The following is an 18416-nucleotide window of genomic DNA, read 5'->3' on the forward strand; positions in this document are numbered from 1 at the left end:
AGATTCCACATAAAGATCCAGTCTGGTGTTAACTTGGGTTGGTGCAATTGAATATGCTACAGTAAAAGAACCATTAGAGCTAAACAATATGCATTCTAAACAACCATCACTCCATTGTGTAATTGGCAGTATTAATCACTGGGTCACATGGGCCCCAATAACCAATCACAGACAGCAACGCTCCTCCTGTTGGAACCTATGCAGCACATTTGTCAGTCAGTCACCGGCAGATAGCTAGCTCAGGCCAGGGAAGAAGGACTATCCACTCTTATTGTAGCCACAAATTTAAAGGCTGACCCCAGTACTGCAGGCATTGTTTGCAGAAAACAGGATCCCCTATTTATTTTATTTATTTATTTTACCTTTATTTAACCAGGTAGGCAAGTTGAGAACAAGTTCTCATTTACAATTGCGACCTGGCCAAGATAAAGCAAAGCAGTTCGACAGATACAACGACACAGAGTTACACATGGAGTAAAACAAACATACAGTCTATAATACAGTATAAACAAGTCTATATACAATGTGAGCAAATGAGGTGAGAAGGGAGGTAAAGGCAAAAAAGGCTATGGTGACAAAGTAAATACAATATAGCAAGTAAAACACTGGAATGGTAGTTTTGCAATGGAAGAATGTGCAAAGTAGAAATAAAAATAATGGGGTGCAAAGGAGCAAAATAAATAAATAAATAAAAATTAAATACAGTTGGGAAAGAGGTAGTTGTTTGGGCTAAATTATAGGTGGGCTATGTACAGGTGCAGTAATCTGTGAGCTGCTCTGACAGTTGGTGCTTAAAGCTAGTGAGGGAGATAAGTGTTTCCAGTTTCAGAGATTTTTGTAGTTCGTTCCAGTCATTGGCAGCAGAGAACTGGAAGGAGAGGCGGCCAAAGAAAGAATTGGTTTTGGGGGTGACTAGAGAGATATACCTGCTGGAGCGTGTGCTACAGGTGGGAGATGCTATGGTGACCAGCGAGCTGAGATAAGGGGGGCCTTTACCTAGCAGGGTCTTGTAGATGACATGGAGCCAGTGGGTTTGACGACGAGTATGAAGCGAGGGCCAGCCAACGAGAGCGTACAGGTCGCAATGGTGGGTAGTATATGGGGCTTTGGTGATAAAACGGATTGCACTGTGATAGACTGCATCCAATTTGTTGAGTAGGGTATTGGAGGCTATTTTGTAAATGACATCGCCAAAGACGAGGATTGGTAGGATGGTCAGTTTTACAAGGGTATGTTTGGCAGCATGAGTGAAGGATGCTTTGTTGCGAAATAGGAAGCCAATTCTAGATTTCACTTTGGATTGGAGATGTTTGATATGGGTCTGGAAGGAGAGTTTACAGTCTAACCAGACACCCTAAGTATTTGTAGTTGTCCACGTGTTCTAAGTCAGAGCCGTCCAGAGTAGTGATGTTGGACAGGCGGGTAGGTGCAGGTAGCGATCGGTTGAAGAGCATGCATTTAGTTTTACTTGTATTTAAGAGCAATTGGAGGCCACGGAAGGAGAGTTGTATGGCATTGAAGCTTGCCTGGAGGGTTGTTAACACAGTGTCCAAAGAAAGGCCGGAAGTATACAGAATGGTGTCGTCTGCGTAGAGGTGGATCAGGGACTCACCAGCAGCAAGAGCGACCTCATTGATGTATACAGAGAAGAGAGTCGGCACCCCCATAGAGACTGCCAGAAAAGGAATGAGGAAATGTCAATCTTCATGTAAAAAATAAAATAAAACCGAAGACAATCATGGTAGCAATTATTGCTTCTATTACACCAGGTGTATGTCCTGATTATTTAAAAAAATTGAACAGGGAGTTATAAGTATAATTGAGTTGCTAATGGCAACCTGCAGTACCCCGGTTTGCCTTCAACATGAGTTACTCAATGAGAGCGGGCAGCACTGAACTAGCCTGCAACATCACTTCCTGGATTAGCGCCAACTGCACATGTTATGTTTCCATGAGATGCCATCTTAACCTGACTTCCTTGGCTTCAAATGTACATTTTACCTGTAACATGTTAGTATTGAAATCGTAAATTACTTCTCAGAGTGTAGACTGGGGTCTAGTACCCAGTGAAAACATGACACACTGGATCAAGGAGGATGATGGATAATATTGGCAGGACTCACAATAATCAGAGCTAACCTTCAGGCCCAGTCCCGATGGAGTGAATAGATCGCAACACAATCCCCCGATGATTGGGAATTGATAAATGCTGCAGGCGTTATGTAATGCCTCTACACAAATTGCCAACAGATTGAAACTGGGCGTGCCTCTTGTTTGTTTTATTGGAGATAATGCATTAGGAAAGGAACAGTGAGTCAGGTCTCTAAAGCCTTGTTCACATTGGCAGTTTGAAGTGACTCAAATTCCTTCTTTTTTTTGCATATCCGATTAAAATCAGTTGTTTTTCCTGCTGTCTGGACAGCCAAAAAGCAAATGGATTTCAAAAACAAAACTGATTTGAGCATTAAGGCTCGCAGTGTGAAAAAAGGCTTAAGATAAACAGTAAGTTGAGTGACAAACAACATGCCATGTGGCCAATGCGAACTGTTGTGTAGCAGACAAGGTTGATCATAGCCAATCTCACAATAGCAGTTTATGATCTCAAGGTGTTAGTGATTTTCGATAATATCAGAAGATGTGTAGGCTTTCAAGTATAGGGATTTGTTTTCTCAAGGGTTTTACCTTCCAAATGAGCTCTGTTCAACTAAGCTGTAACTACAATTTGTGTATCAGAGCAGTTCTTATCTTTGAATCCAGAATTCCCTTTGATATTCCATCCCGTTCTCTCCCCTCTTGATGAGATGAGCTTGAGGTTCCATTGATTGGTTCAGCTATGTGACTGGCCCTCAGATTGAACCTGACATACCTGGCAAATAGCCACACCAATACAGATATCATAAAGCTTGCTTGCCAAGCTTTCTGTTCCTGAGTTGCATTGCCATGTCAATCATGGTCCTTTTGAAACGGTTCTTGGTCCTCGTCTTCTGCGACATTTCTGAAGTCGCACTGTTGTGTTGAGGTATTACACAGTCCTCTGAGAGGCTTTTTAACAGCTTCTAGACAAAATGATTCATTCTTAACCAACATGACTTGAGCAGCTCTGCACTTCTAGGTGGAAATATTCAGGGGCTTGGAAAATGTATACCTTTTGCACTGAAAGTATATTTTCTGGGCCATCAGCACACGAGTACAGTCTGTCATTTATTCTGGAGATGGAAAAGGAGTGAAAGACCATGCATCCCAGAGTGCTTAGCCTTGATGTGCTGAGTATGTGCAGAGACACATCCAGCTGACAGGACACACTGTCCTGGCATCACTCACTGGCTCTAGGGACCTTCACGCTGTCATGTACAGAGTTGGTAAAGTACTGTAGTAAAACAGCTCTGTGTGATGGGAATGGCTGTAGAAAGCCAGGTAATAAGAAGACAGGAGCCAGGAGACTGAGGAACCAGAGACGGTTTGGACGAGGTGGTGCAATTGCCAGCACTTTTTTGCAGGTGTCAGAGATACGCACACAGAAGAATACCTTGTTTTTTTATGTTAGTAGTCTAGGGAGTAGTTCAATGGTCTTAACGTTGTGAATCCACCCGCTAGTAAAAAGGTGAGGTGTGAGGTATCACGATCTCTTTCAATAATGACAGGAATGGAGGAGGTCTTTATACTAGTGAGATTGCTAAGGCGAACACCGCCATGTTTAGTTTTGCCCAAACCAGGTCGAGGCACAGACACGGTCTCAATGGGGATAGCTGAGCTGACTACACTGACTGTGCTAGTGGCAGACTCCACTAAGCTGGCAGGCTGGCTAACAGCCTGCTACCTGGCCTACACCCTATTTCATTGTGGAGCTAGAGGAGTTAGAGCCCTGTCTATGTTGGTAGATAAGATGAGAGCACCCCTCCAGCTAGGATGGAGTCCGTCACTCCTCAGCAGGCCAGACTTGGTCCTGTATGTGGGTGAGTCCCAGAAAGAGGGCCAATTATCTACAAATTCTATCTTTTGGGAGGGGCAGAAAACAGTTTTCAACCAGCGATTGAGTTGTGAGACTCTGCTGTAGAGCTCATCACTCCCCCTAACTGGGAGGGGAGGGGGCCAGAGACAATTACTCAATGCTTAATTGCAATTCATCTGATCACTCTTCATAACATTCTGGAGTATATGCAAATTGCCATCATACAAACTGAGGCAGCAGACTTTGTGAATTAATATTTGTGTCATTCTCAAAACTTTTGGCCATGACTGTACTTTACTGACCTATACTCTACTTTTCTGTACTGAGCTGTTTGGGCCAAATGAAGGTCCGTATGGAACAGACCGAAAAAAATGTAATCTCATAGAGAGAGAGATTTCTTCTCCACACTCTCGCTTTGGCCGAAATGAAAACAACGAAAACAATCATGAGCTGAACATAACAGTATGCCAATGGAAGGGAGAACAGTAGCAGGTGACCCAACTGTGGTTTGACTACTATGATTTGCATTGTAGCCAATTCAATTGCAGTAATTTCGATTTGGTAACATAATTACGAGTTTTAATCACTTAATAATTCATAAGCAAAATTGATATAAATAAAAACACTAACCAATTAATAGAGCTACATTTTACTTCTGAACTTTTATCTTCCCTCATGAGGGAGACAAATTAGAATATATGTTGAAGATATGTGTGTTTTGGTAGCGGAATAGCAAGGCACAAGCAATGTTTCTTAAACTTACAGAATGCAGAAAACAACTAAATATATGTAGATATTAGTTGGCATGTGTCTTTCAGCATTATTGTGCATTATTATGTACCTTTTTAAGACTATTTCTGGTAGATGTTTTGTTAGACCCCTTTTTCATTTGTGCGTATTGGGTATATGTTGTGTAATTTTAGATATGACTGCACTGTCCGAGCTAGAAGCACAAGAATTTCGCTACACCCACAATAACATCTGCTAATCACATGTATGTGACCAATGAGATTTGATTTGACCAGAAATCAGAGCTATTACTTATGCCAATTTTTGTTTAATGGAAAATGGTTTAAACATTTATCTTTGCATTTATTTCCCCCAAATATAGACTCTTAGCATTCATTTGACACCCAGTTTGATATGCTCCTATTAACTTCCCATGTTGGTGCTCATGGGTCCTTTTACATTGAAATGACCTGTACCAACAAATTGATCCAACTTGAAGGGGCAATCAGTGGTTGCTACATCCATTTTTGGACTTGTATATTATTGACATGTAGGCCTACCCATGATTCATGAATAATATATATTATAAATGCCCCATGAGCTTATTTCAACCGTTGTACCCCATTAGAACCCAAAATACAAGCTAGTTTTACTCCAATGTTTGTCAACAAAGAAAATGTAAACAAACTAGATGGTTCTCAATACATGATTGAAACTATAGTTCTGATATCATGGATGGTCAGTCCTTGCGTCCATAGATCCGTCTATGAATTTGAGTGATTACATTTCTCCAGCCCCATCCCTCTGCGTTTTACTGAACCGGGGGTGGGGAGGCTGTTTTATTGTTTCTACTGCTGATTGCTGCTTTAAATGTATCATAAATTAAGCTAATTTAAGTTGGGTCGATTACTGCCTTGGTGAGCTATATTATTTAGGTCAAGTCAACCTTAGCAAAACTGTTACAGACCTCTGCATATAAATGATTTATTTATATCCTAAAGTTGTTGTTGACCTTTTCAAATGATCTCTCTTTGTGTTCCTTTGAAACAGCATGAATATATGTTGATACATAACATGCATATAACAACATGTATGAGGACTTTCCTGTGAGTTCACCCAACAGAGGTCCTTCCCTTTGTCCTTGGTGCAATGGATAACTGAATATCCACTGAATAATGTAATATAACTCTTCTTAACATAATAGCTTTTCAGTAGTAACAAAATGAAGCCAGATATTACATTATCCATTGCTTGAAGATGTACACCTGACTGTTTACTACTGTAACTATCCCTCTACCTTAGGTGATCTACAGCTACGGTAATTCCTTTTCCTTAGTTGTTGTGCGTTATACCATCAGTTTAATTTATTCCACTTCGCTCTCTTATAGTTACACCTCCCTCAGAGAGGTGCAAGATCTGAAGCTTTCCCTGTTACTTTTGGGTAGAGGGGCCATTTGTACTTGTTAAAGGGACACGCTTGAAAAATGTGATGTCCTCAAAGCATTATTCAGGAAGCGGATTTAGCACCAACCTTCAGATATTTCATGAAACTCAAAGGTTTTTTATTTCCAGGCTATTTATAATTCAAGACCAAGCTTCTCCTAGATTGCACATACAGTGCCATCAATCTCATCTTTATTTTTTTTATTTTTTTTATTTTTTTTATTCTTTTCAAATCAATCTACAGTTTTGGTGTCTTATCAGTGTTTTACACATTCTCCACACTACTGTAAGTCCCCTGTGTGTGAACTGTCTATATGTAGAAGGTAAACAGAGTTCTTACACCACTATGCATCAAGAGTCTGTTGTTTAGGGAAATCCATCCAATCCTTTCACCCTGGTGCCTTTGTCAGTGTTCAGCATGAGTCTCTGCACCCACATCAGTCTACCAGAGACATGATCTGCTCTTTAACCAAGTACCAAGCCATTAGATGTCAGGAACGCCTGTACTCCTCAACTATCCCGACTAAACTACGAGGAAAAATCCTCTTACTAAAGTACAGATGAGAAATGATATAGTATATAGTTATACTCTGGTTCTTTTTTTATCTGCACAATATGCCAAGTTTGATAAGAAATCCTCCTCTTCGTTATACATCATTACTACATTACTGCTGTACTAGTGTCTGAAAGAATGGGAAAGTAAGTTGTGGTCGGCAAAGCTTCTATTGAAACAGAGTAATATTTCCAATCTAACTCAGTACTGGCACCTTTCTGAGCACTTATGTATAACAGTGTATAACTCAACTTTTTGTATAAATATTCAACCGTGTAACCAATCTAATTTCCCCTGTCCTATTATTTTCCATTACAAGCTGGTGAGTGATGGCAGTTCTTCATAGAACAGCTGTGCTCATAACAGACAATGAGTCTCTTGAGGCACACTGAATATTAACTCTCTCTCTCTCCACTATTTCCACAAGGATGAGCAGTTTCTGTTGCAGATCTCTGCATCATTTCATAGGTAACAATGTTTGTGCGGGCATGCGTCATGTCCATGATGTACGGTTATGGTAAAGGCACTGTGGTAGACCTGCCTTGTGGATGGTAGGTAGATACTCTGTGCTGAGTGCTCTCTGGGGCTTGATGAAGGAATATTGTAGGTTACTGAACCCTCTAGTACAGAACAGATATGCAGGCTGTCTGTTAATCACTTCTGGGAGCCAAATATAGATTAAAGCATGCCTTTCTGCTTTGGTTTTTAGTGAATGCAATTAGCTTGTTACAAATGTGACCGAACCAAGAAGCTCATTTAAATTATACAACTTCCATGAAAACATCAAGAAATCGCTGATTGTCAGGCCCTGTCAGTTTGGATCACCACTTGAAGCTTTATGCTGAAAGAAATAAAAATCTGGTTTGTTGCGGGCATACACTGTAGACACCTTTCTTTCTGGGATAGCTGTATACAGATGAACTATCTTCATTTGATCACTCTGTCATCTCAAATGTATAGGTGTATTCAAAGTTTAAAAAGGCTTCTACAGTTTGTAATTTCCACATGAACATTTCTGATGTGATTTGCCCTCATGAAAAATCTATCAACCCCTATAAAAATGACCATGAATTATAATTCACATAAAACATTTCTTGTTACTGCAGGGTAATTTTCCTGTTGTGAGAAACTGGCCAAATTAAGATGGCACATTTTATACATGCTAAAGTGTACAGAGGACAGGCTTTTCCAACGCCTGTGTTGTATATAGGCTAAATCCATGGCTGAAGTCAACAGACAAACGCTCCAGCTGTTCCTCTATACTGGAATTGAATTTTCAGCAACTACAAAGGGAATAGAAAAAATCTTGTTGCATGATTTGATCATCAGCACAGACATCTCTGGCCACAGCAGCGGCTTACAGATACTTGGCTTGCCCCGAAACAAGACTGTCTGTTCATGAAACATGAGGCTTTCTTCTCTGCATAGGTTCTCCAATGGTTAGAGACAACATTAGTCAAATTATTCCAGGATAAGTAGTAAAAATAAAGTCTTAGAAAAAAAGGTGCTATCTAGAACCTTAAAGGGTTATTGGCTGTTCCCCATAGGAGAACCCTTTGATTAATCCTTTTTGGTTGGAAGTTGAAAACCCTTTTGGTTCCAGGTACAACCCTTTTGGGTTCCATGTAGAACCCTCTGTAGAAAAGGGTTCTACCTGGAACCAAAAAGGGTTATCCTATGTGGACAGTCGAAGAACCCTTTTGGAACCCTTTTTCCTAAGCGTGTAGAATTGCATGAGCTCTGAGTGTTATCCCTCTCCCTGTGCTAAGGTATAACCCTTTCCTTTGTGGGCATGGTAATCTGCAGCTCTAAAATAGGAGTAATCATCATCCACTTAATTAGGCCCCTGACATTTGCCTGTCTTTTTCTTGTATACAGTAATAAACTATTTTCACAATGGGTCTCTGAAAATATGTGACTTGTCGACATTTGCATTACCATTTTCAATATTACAGGCTTCTAATTAGTTAAAACGCTCTAGATAACTGATGCCAAAGTACCATGACTACCATGGTAAAATAGTTGTAAATCACCTTCCATTATGTTCTGAGAGGGAGTTGACTGTAATGGCAGTGAATACACTCACTTTGTGCAAATTACTATTACAGGCCAACTTTCCACTGCATGCCTAACATCTATCATTTTGGCCTAATGTTTTAATCCCTGATGAAAAAACGCCCTCTTTTCAGCAGACATCTCTGCCTCATATCCCTGAATCTGAATGCCCATCCATACTGACCTTCCCTTCAAGTGGGCGTGTGACTTACTGGCACCCTGCCAGCTGCCATGTACCAGTCATCAGTCTTTTTCACAGTGACTAGAACAATGGAGCTTTTAAAGCGGCAGCCATTTTGAGCAGGCTTGGGGCTTCCCACAAAGTCAGTCCAGGCTCTAGGTAGTGGGGCACAATGAGTTGTCTAATGTAGTAGTCAAAGATGTTGTCTGTTCCCTCAATCAGTCAAGCAATCAAATATATTTTATAAAGCCCTTTTTACATCAGCAGTTGTCTCAAAGTGCTTTACAGATACCCTTCTTAAAACCCCAAAGAGCAAAGCAATGCAGAGTCGTAGGCACAGTGCCTAGAAAACCCAAGGAAGAAACTTATTGTGTACCTGTTTCCTTCGGAGTAGCCTATTGTATTCAGAGTTCGGAGTCACTATTCCTCTATACTTATATTCATATATTCATAAGGAGCCTTATGGACCTAGACTTGGCGCTCCGCTACCACTTGCCGTGCAGTAGCAGAGAGAACAGTTTATGACTTGGGTGACTGGAGTCTTTGACAATTTTTAGGGCCTTCCTCTGACACGCCTAGTATATAGGTCATGGATGGCAGGAAGCTTGGCCCCAGTGATGTACTGGGCCGTACGCACTACCCTCTGTAGCGCCTTGCGGTCGGATGCCGAGCAGTTGCCATACCAGGCGGTGATGCAACCGGTCAGTATGCTCTCGATGGTGTAGCTGTAGAACGTTTTGGGGATCTGGGGACCCATGACAAATCTTTTCAGTCTCCTGAGAGGGAAAGGGTGTTGTCGTGCCCTCTTCACAACTGTCTTGGTGTGTTTGGACCATGATAGTTTGTTAGTGATGTGGACACCAAGGAACTTGAAACTCTCCACCCATCTCCACTACAACCCTGTCGATGTGAATGGGGGTGTGTTCTGCCCCACTTTTTCTGTAGTCCACGATCAGCTCCTTTGTCTTGCTCACGTTGAGGGAGAGGTTGTTGTCCAGGCACCACACTGCCAAGTCTCTGACCGCCTCCCTATAGGCTGTTCCATCGTTGTTGGTGATCAGGCCTACCACTGTTGTGTCGTCAGCAAACTTAAGGATGGTGTTGGAGTCGTGCCTGGCCATGCAGTCATGAGTGAACCGGGAATACAGGAGGGGACTAAACACTCACCGCTGAGGGGCACCCGTGTTGAGGATCAGCGCGGCAGATGTGTTGTTGCCTACCCTCACTACCTGCAGGCGGTCTGTCAGGAAGTCCAGGATCCAGTTGCAGAGGGGGGTGTTTAGTCCCAGGGTCCTTAGCTTAGTAATGAGGGTTGTGGACACTATGGTGTTGAACGCTGAGCTGTAGTCAATGAACAGCATTCTCACATAGGTTTTCCTTTTGTCCAGGTGGGAAAGGGCAGTGGGGAGTGCCATTGAGATTGTGATTACTGTTTTCTTGCTCAGTCTTATCGAAGAGTACGTGTTCACATAGGAGGGCATGGCTGTTTTTCAGCTAGGGTGAATATCTCCGGTAACTGAAGGACTGTTGACTCTGGACCCCATTCAGGAGTCTGATAACTGGCAACGTTTCAAGTGCACACTAGCACTATGACCCCCTCCCAACAACACAAACCTAATTCAAACATATGTCCTCATGTGTGAGAGAGGTCTATTTACCTATAATTGTTATTCAAGGTTTCTTCTCAGTAATGAACTCTGCCATATAATGGCCTTTTGTGTTCAAGAGTAATTATGTTATGGCTCCTGCAGCAGTTAAAGAGATCAGGACATATTTGTTATTGTTTTACTTGCGGAGTAATTAGGTCATGGTTGTATGTCAATAGCCATTATACAATGTTCCGGTTGGAGTTGTGATTTACCACCACTCAAAGTGCATTGGGTATACGTTTTAATGTACACAGATAAAATGAGTATACTGTACATGAGGGAATATTTCAATAGATATTATATGATGTTATGATGAGAACTTTGTTTTTACCGTCAGAGCACCCAAGTATGTAAGAACAAGACCAACCGAATCCAAGCAATAAAATATTGTATTGAGTGTTTACCTCACTGGGGAAACTATAGCATTGGTTTTCTGTGTACAGTTGTTTGCGAAAGTATTCACCCCCTTGGCATTTTTACTATTTTTTTTGCCTTACAACCTGCAATTATTGTATCATTTGATTTACACAACATGCCTACCACTTTGAAGAGGCAAAATATTTTTTATTGTGAAACAAACAAGAAATAAGACAAAAAAAAAACAGAACCTGAGCGTGCATAACTTGACTTCGGCGATGTCATTTACAAAATAGCCTCCAACACTCTATTCAGCAAATTGGATGCAGTCTATCACAGTGCCATCCGTTTTGTCACCAAAGCCCCGCCAAAACCCTGCCTTATCTCAGCTCACTGGTCACCATAGAAGCACCAACCCGTTGCTCGCGCTCCAGCAGAAATATTTCACTGCTCATCCCCAACGCCAACACCTACTTTGGCCGCCTTTCCTTCCAGTTCTCTGCTGCCAATGACTGGAACGAATTGCAAAAATCACTGAGGTTTGAGACTTGTATCTCCCTCACTAACTTTAAGCGTCAGCTGTCAGAGCAGCTTACTGGTCGCTGCAGCTGTACACAGCCCATCTGTAAATAGCCCATCCAACCAACTACCTACCTCATCCACATTTGTTTTAGTTTTTCTGCTCTTTTGCACACCAGTATTTCTACTTGCACATCCTCATCTGCACATATCTCTAAATTGCTAAATTGGTCTATTTATTGCCTTACCTCCTTACTTCATTTGCACACACTGTATACAGATTTTTCTATTGTGTTATTGACTGTACGATTGTTTATCCCATGTGTAACTCTGTTTTTGTCGCACTGCTTTGCTTTATCTTGGCCAGCTCGTAGTTGTAAATGAGAACTTGTTCTCAACTGGCCTACTTGGTTAAATAAAGGTGAAATAAAAAAAAGAACCCCCCCCCAAAGTCAATACTTTGTAGAGCCCCCTTTTGCAGCAATTACAGCTGCAAGTCCCTTGGGGTATGTCTCTATAAGCTTGGCACATCTAGCCACTGGGATTTTTGACTATTCTTTAAGGCAAAACTGCTCAAGCTCCTTCAAGTTGGATGGGTTCTGCTGGTGTACAGCAATCTTTAAGTCATACCACAGATTCTCAATTTGATTGAGGTCTGGGCTTGGACTAGGCCATTCCAAGACATTTAAATGTTTCCCCTTAAACCACTCAAGTGTTGCTTTAGCAGTATGCTTAGGGTCATTGTCCTGCTGGAAGGTGAACCTCCATCTCAGTCTCAAATCTTTTGAAGACAGAAACAGGTTTCCCTCAAGAATTTCCCTGTATTTAGCATCATCCATCAGTCCTTGAATTCTGACCAGTTCCCCTGTCCCTGCTGATGAAAAACATCCCCACAGCATGATGCTGCCACCACCATGCTTTACTGTGGGGAAGATGTTCTCAGGGTAATGAGAGTTGTTGATTTTGCGCCAGACATAGCATTTTACTTGATGGGCAAAAAGCTACATTTTAGTCTCATCTGACCAGAGTACCTTCTTCCATATGTTTGGGGAGTCTCCCACATGCCTTTTGGCGAACATCAAACGTGTTTGCTTATTTTTTCTTAAACAATGTTTTTTTTCTGGCCACTCTTCCGTAAAGCCCAGCTCTGTGGAGTGTACGGCTTAATGTGGTCCTATGGACAGATACTCCAATCTCTGCTGTGGAGCTTTGCAGCTCCTTCAGGGTTATCTTTGGTGTCTTCGTTGCCACTCTGATTAATGGCCTCCTTGTCTGGTCTGTGAGTTTTGCTGGGCGGCCCTCTCTTGGCAGGTTTGTTGTGGTGCCATATTCTTTCCATTTTTTAATAATGGATTTAATGCTGCTCCGTGGGATGTTCAAAGTTTCTGGTATTTTTTTTATAACCCAACCCTGATCTGTACTTCTCCACAACTTTTCCCCTGAACTTTTTGGAGAGCTCCTTGGTGCCGCTTGCTTAGTGGTGTTGCAGACTCTGGGGCCTTTCAGAACAGGTGTGTGTAATACATACATACACACACACACACACACACACACATACATACATACATACATACATACATACATACATACATACATACATACATACATACATACATACATACATACATACATACATACATACATACATACATACATACATACATACATACATACATACATACATACATACATACATACATACATACATACATACATACATACATACATACATACATACATACATACATACATACATACATACATACATACATACATACATACATACATACATACATACATACATACATACATACATACATACATACATACATACATACATACATACATACATACATACATACATACATACATACATACATACATACATACATACATACATACATACATACATACATACATACATACATACATACATACATACATACATACATACATACATACATACATACATACATACATACATACATACATACATACATACATACATACATACATACATACATACATACATACATACATACATACATACATACATACATACATACATACATACATACATACATACATACATACATACATACATACATACATACATACATACATACATACATACATACATACATACATACATACATACATACATACATACATACATACATACATACATACATACATACATACATACATACATACATACATACATACATACATACATACATACATACATACATACATACATACATACATACATACATACATACATACATACATACATACATACATACATACATACATACATACATACATACATACATACATAGATAGATAGATAGATAGATAGATAGATAGATAGATAGATAGATAGATAGATAGATAGATAGATAGATAGATAGATAGATAGATAGATAGATAGATAGATGGATGGATGGAGGTGCCACAGGGTTCAATTCTCGGGCCGACTCTTTTCTCTGTGTATATCAATGATGTTGCTCTTGCTGCGGGCGATTCCCTGATCCACCTCTACGCAGACGACACCATTCTATATACTTTCGGCCCGTCTCTGGACACTGTGCTATCTAACCTCCAAACAAGCTTCAATGCCATACAACACTCCTTCCGTGGCCTCCAACTGCTCTTAAACGCTAGTAAGACCAAATGCATGCTTTTCAACCGGTCGCTGCCTGCACCTGCATGCCCGACTAGCATCACCACCCTGGATGGTTCCGACCTAGAATATGTGGACGTCTATAAGTACCTAGGTGTCTGGCTAGACCGCAAACTCTCCTTCCAGACTCATATCAAACATCTCCAATCGAAAATCAAATCAAGAGTCGGCTTTCTATTCCGCAACAAAGCCTCCTTCACTCAAGCCGCCAAGCTTACCCTAGTAAAACTGACTATCCTACCGATCCTCGACTTCGGCGATGTCATCTACAAAATGGCTTCCAACACTCTACTCAGCAAACTGGATGCAGTCTATCACAGTGCCATCCGTTTTGTCACTAAAGCACCTTATACTACCCACCACTGCGACTTGTATGCTCTAGTCGGCTGGCCCTCGCTACATATTCGTCGCCAGACCCACTGGCTCCAGGTCATCTACAAGTCTATGCTAGGTAAAGCTCCGCCTTATCTCAGCTCACTGGTCACGATGGCAACACCCATCCGTAGCACGCGCTCCAGCAGGTGTATCTCACTGATCATCCCTAAAGCCAACACCTCATTTGGCCGCCTTTCGTTCCAGTACTCTGCTGCCTGTGACTGGAACGAATTGCAAAAATCGCTGAAGTTGGAGACTTTTATCTCCCTCACCAACTTCAAACATCAGCTATCTGAGCAGCTAACCGATCGCTGCAGCTGTACATAGTCTATTGGTAAATAGCCCACCCTTTTCACCTACCTCATCCCCGTACTGTTTCTATTTATTTACTTTTCTGCTCTTCTGCACACCAATATCTCTACCTGTACATGACCATCTGATCTTTTATCACTCCAGTGTTAATCTGCAAAATTGTAATTATTTGCCTACCTCCTCATGCCTTTTGCACACATTGTATATAGACCCCCCCTTCGTTTTCTACTGTGTTATTGACTTGTTAATTGTTTACTCCATGTGTAACTCTTTGTTGTATGCTCACACTGCTATGCTTTATCTTGGCCAGGTCGCAGTTGCAAATGAGAACTTGTTCTCAACTAGCCTACCTGGTTAAATAAAGGTGTTCTCAACTAGCCTACCTGGTTAAATAAAGGTGTTCTCAACTAGCCTACCTGGTTAAATAAAGGTGAAATAATAAATAAATAAACATACATACATACATACATACATACATACATACATACATACATACATACATACATACATACATACATACATACATACATACATCAATCAATCAATCAATCAATCAATCATGTGACACTTAGATTGCACACAGGTGGACTTTATTTATGTGACTTCTGAAGGAAATTGGTTGCACCAGATCTTATTTAGGGGCTTCTTAGCAAAGGGGGTGAATACATATGCACACACCACTTTTCCGTTTTTTATTTTGTAGAATCTTTTGAAACGTGTTATTTTTTTCATTTCACTTCACCAATTTGGACTATTTTGTGTATGTCCATTACATGAAATCCAAATTAAAATCAATTAAAATTACAGGATGTAATGCAACAATGTAGGAAAAACACCAAGGGGGATGAATACTTTTGCAAGGCACTGTATATCTGAAGATGTCACTGGAGGATAATGATTATCCAATACGTTCTCATTATAACCAAGTGAGCATCCCACTGAGATTAGCAATCAGACAAAACACAATATAAACACCCTTCAGTATGGGACTAGATCAGTCTCTAATTATTATGTCATTACTATGTAATACCATGGTAGCAAATGAATTATAGCAACCACATTTGTTTCCTGCTTTCCTTTGATTGTTATGTTTGGGTGGATTAGTAACTGAATGCCTGGTCTTATCATAAGTTTAAGTTCCCCCATGGCCATATGATAAACATGATTAGCTTGATAGAGCAAAAGAGAAAGAAATGTGAAATTCTGAGCAACAATGTATAATTTGCTTTTGAATGTATTAATTCTACATCCACACTTCCCCAGTTCAAAGCCGGCGTGTCTTTCTATGGACACATGGTGTAGATCAAATGTGCCACTATTTTGAGGATCATAATTGGCGGAGTGAAAATACTTTAGAGGTCTCACATCATCAGAGATCCATTAAAGATGACCTGGGACTCTGTCAGCCGTATCACAGTAAATGTACTGAGAGCACATAAGATCTTTCAGAAGAGCTGATACACGCTAGGGGTAACATTGATAATGAACATACTGTCTATGTTAGTAACAAAGGGCACAGTGTTCGCCTACATAATATTGTCAACATAGTTTCCACTAGAAGATTTAATTTTATAAAACGTAAGTTGCCTTCATTAGGCTTCGGATCCCCATTAGCTTTTACCGAAGCAGCAGCTATTCTTCCTGGGGTCCACAAAACACGAGGAAAACAAGAGCAAAACTTACTGTTATTGATGTTGTCCTGCAGTATACACACAATTCCTTTCTAAAGGTCCCAGAGACTAGTAAACAGTGTTGGGGTGACATTCTCTCTCTCTCTATCTCTCTCTCTATCTATCTATCTATCTCCATTACAATCTCACAGGGTTGACCAAGGTCCAAGTGCCTCTTTGATTTGGACAAACCCTCCAGAAGTACTTTTAAATGTTTTATAAATGATTGATTTGAGGCCAAATCTAACTGTTTTCAGTAGATCACTGTACCACCAGCCATGGCCTCCCCTGCAAATACTTGTTCTCCCTTTTCCAATTATTATCCTTACAAATAATGGTAATCTTTTCACAATTTTGAGCCATTTGGATCCAGCCCAAATATGCCAAGTTATCAGCAGAAAATGCCTCTTTACTGGGTTCCCTGTTGGCTTCTCTCCCCCATATGGCTGATCCTGACCATGTACAGTATGTAAATGTATGCGTTGACTTCCCTTGGGAATGTGCTGCTATAATTTATGATTTGCTGTGCAGTGCAATAAAGCAGCTAGGTTGGGGCACTAGGGGTGGGCACTGACCCTCTAGGTAAATAAAAATGTCCAACAATCAATGTGTTGCTTTCTTTTACAGTCTCAGCAGAAATGCATCGTAATCTTTGCGTTGGTGTGCTGTTTCGCCGTGCTGGTGGCCTTGATCTTCTCAGCGGTGGATGTCTGGGGAGAGGATGAAGACGGTATAACAGAGGAGAACTGTAACAAGAACTGCAGGTGAGATATCCTCCAGCCATAATAATCTCTCAATTCCCATAGCCCAGTTTTTCAAAAATTATCTTTATGGATTTCACCTAGGATTATCTGATCAAATGGATAGAGAGAGAATGAATGAATGGAATGGTAATCCCCATTTAAGTAAATGATCTGTCCATTCTATTCATTCTATTTCTATGCATTTAATCTATGCATTTAATCCAGATAACGTTACACTGTCTATACACTGTCAATCAAGTACACTATATATACAAAAGTATGTAGACACTCCTTCAAAATAGTGGATTTGGCTATTTCAGTCACACCCATTGCTGACGGTTGAATAAAATCAAGCACACAGCCATGCAATCTCCATAGACAAACATCGACAGTAGAATGGCCTTACTGAAGAGCTCAGTGACTTTCAAAGTGGTAATGTCATAGGATGCCAACTTTCCAACAAGTCAAATTTCTGCCCTTCTAGAGGTGCCCCGGTCAACTGTAAGTGCTGTTATTGTGAAGTGGAAACGTCTAGGAGCAACAACGGCTCAGCTGCAAAGTGGTAGGCCACACAAGTTCACAGATCTGGACCGCAGAGTGCTGAAGAGCATAGCGCGTAAAAATAATCTGTCCTCGGCTGCAATACCAACTACAGAGTTCCAAACTACCTCTGGAAGCAACATAAGCACAATAACTGTTCGTTGGGAGCTTCATGAAATGGGTTTCCATGGCTGAGCACACAAGCCTAAGATCACCATGCACAATGCCAAGCATCGGCTGGAGTGGTGTAAAGTTCACCGCCATTGGACTCTGGAGCGGCGGAAATGCATTCTCTGGAGTGATGACAGCAAATGCTCTGGCAAACAAATAAACAAAACACCATCCAACCTGGAACTGAGTGAGTAATGATTAGTCTGAAGCAATTTTTTTACTTTCAAAAGCCAAGAAGAAAAATATATTACAATGATAAGGCTACTAAGCTTGCTAGGACAAAGAGCTACAACTTCAATTGGCACTGATGTGTCGATACCTTTGAGCCCAACAAATGGCCGGCTACCCCACCCAAATCCAAAGGCCTCGAAGCCCCCTCCTGCTGTTCAGGGCCATCCACTGGCATTTTATACAAGAAATCTGCCAACAGAAATAAAAGCTTCTCCCAAGTGGGTGTGACACACACCTACTCCCATTACCTGCT

At 41.0% G+C, this 18416-nt stretch overlaps 1 protein-coding gene across 1 annotated transcript in view; it reads left to right on the forward strand.

Annotated features, from left to right (window-relative positions):
* The window catches only part of LOC109888816 (inactive phospholipase D5), a 58592-nt gene that overhangs the window by 5818 nt on the left and 34358 nt on the right, over positions 1-18416 (forward strand). Inside the window, exon 2 of the mRNA XM_020479993.2 lies at positions 17106-17242. Coding sequence (XP_020335582.1) covers positions 17106-17242 — 137 coding nt within the window. The remainder of the gene's footprint in view (positions 1-17105; positions 17243-18416) is intronic.

Source organism: Oncorhynchus kisutch, linkage group LG4 (assembly GCF_002021735.2).
Source record: "Oncorhynchus kisutch isolate 150728-3 linkage group LG4, Okis_V2, whole genome shotgun sequence".
Lineage (NCBI taxonomy): Eukaryota > Metazoa > Chordata > Actinopteri > Salmoniformes > Salmonidae > Oncorhynchus > Oncorhynchus kisutch.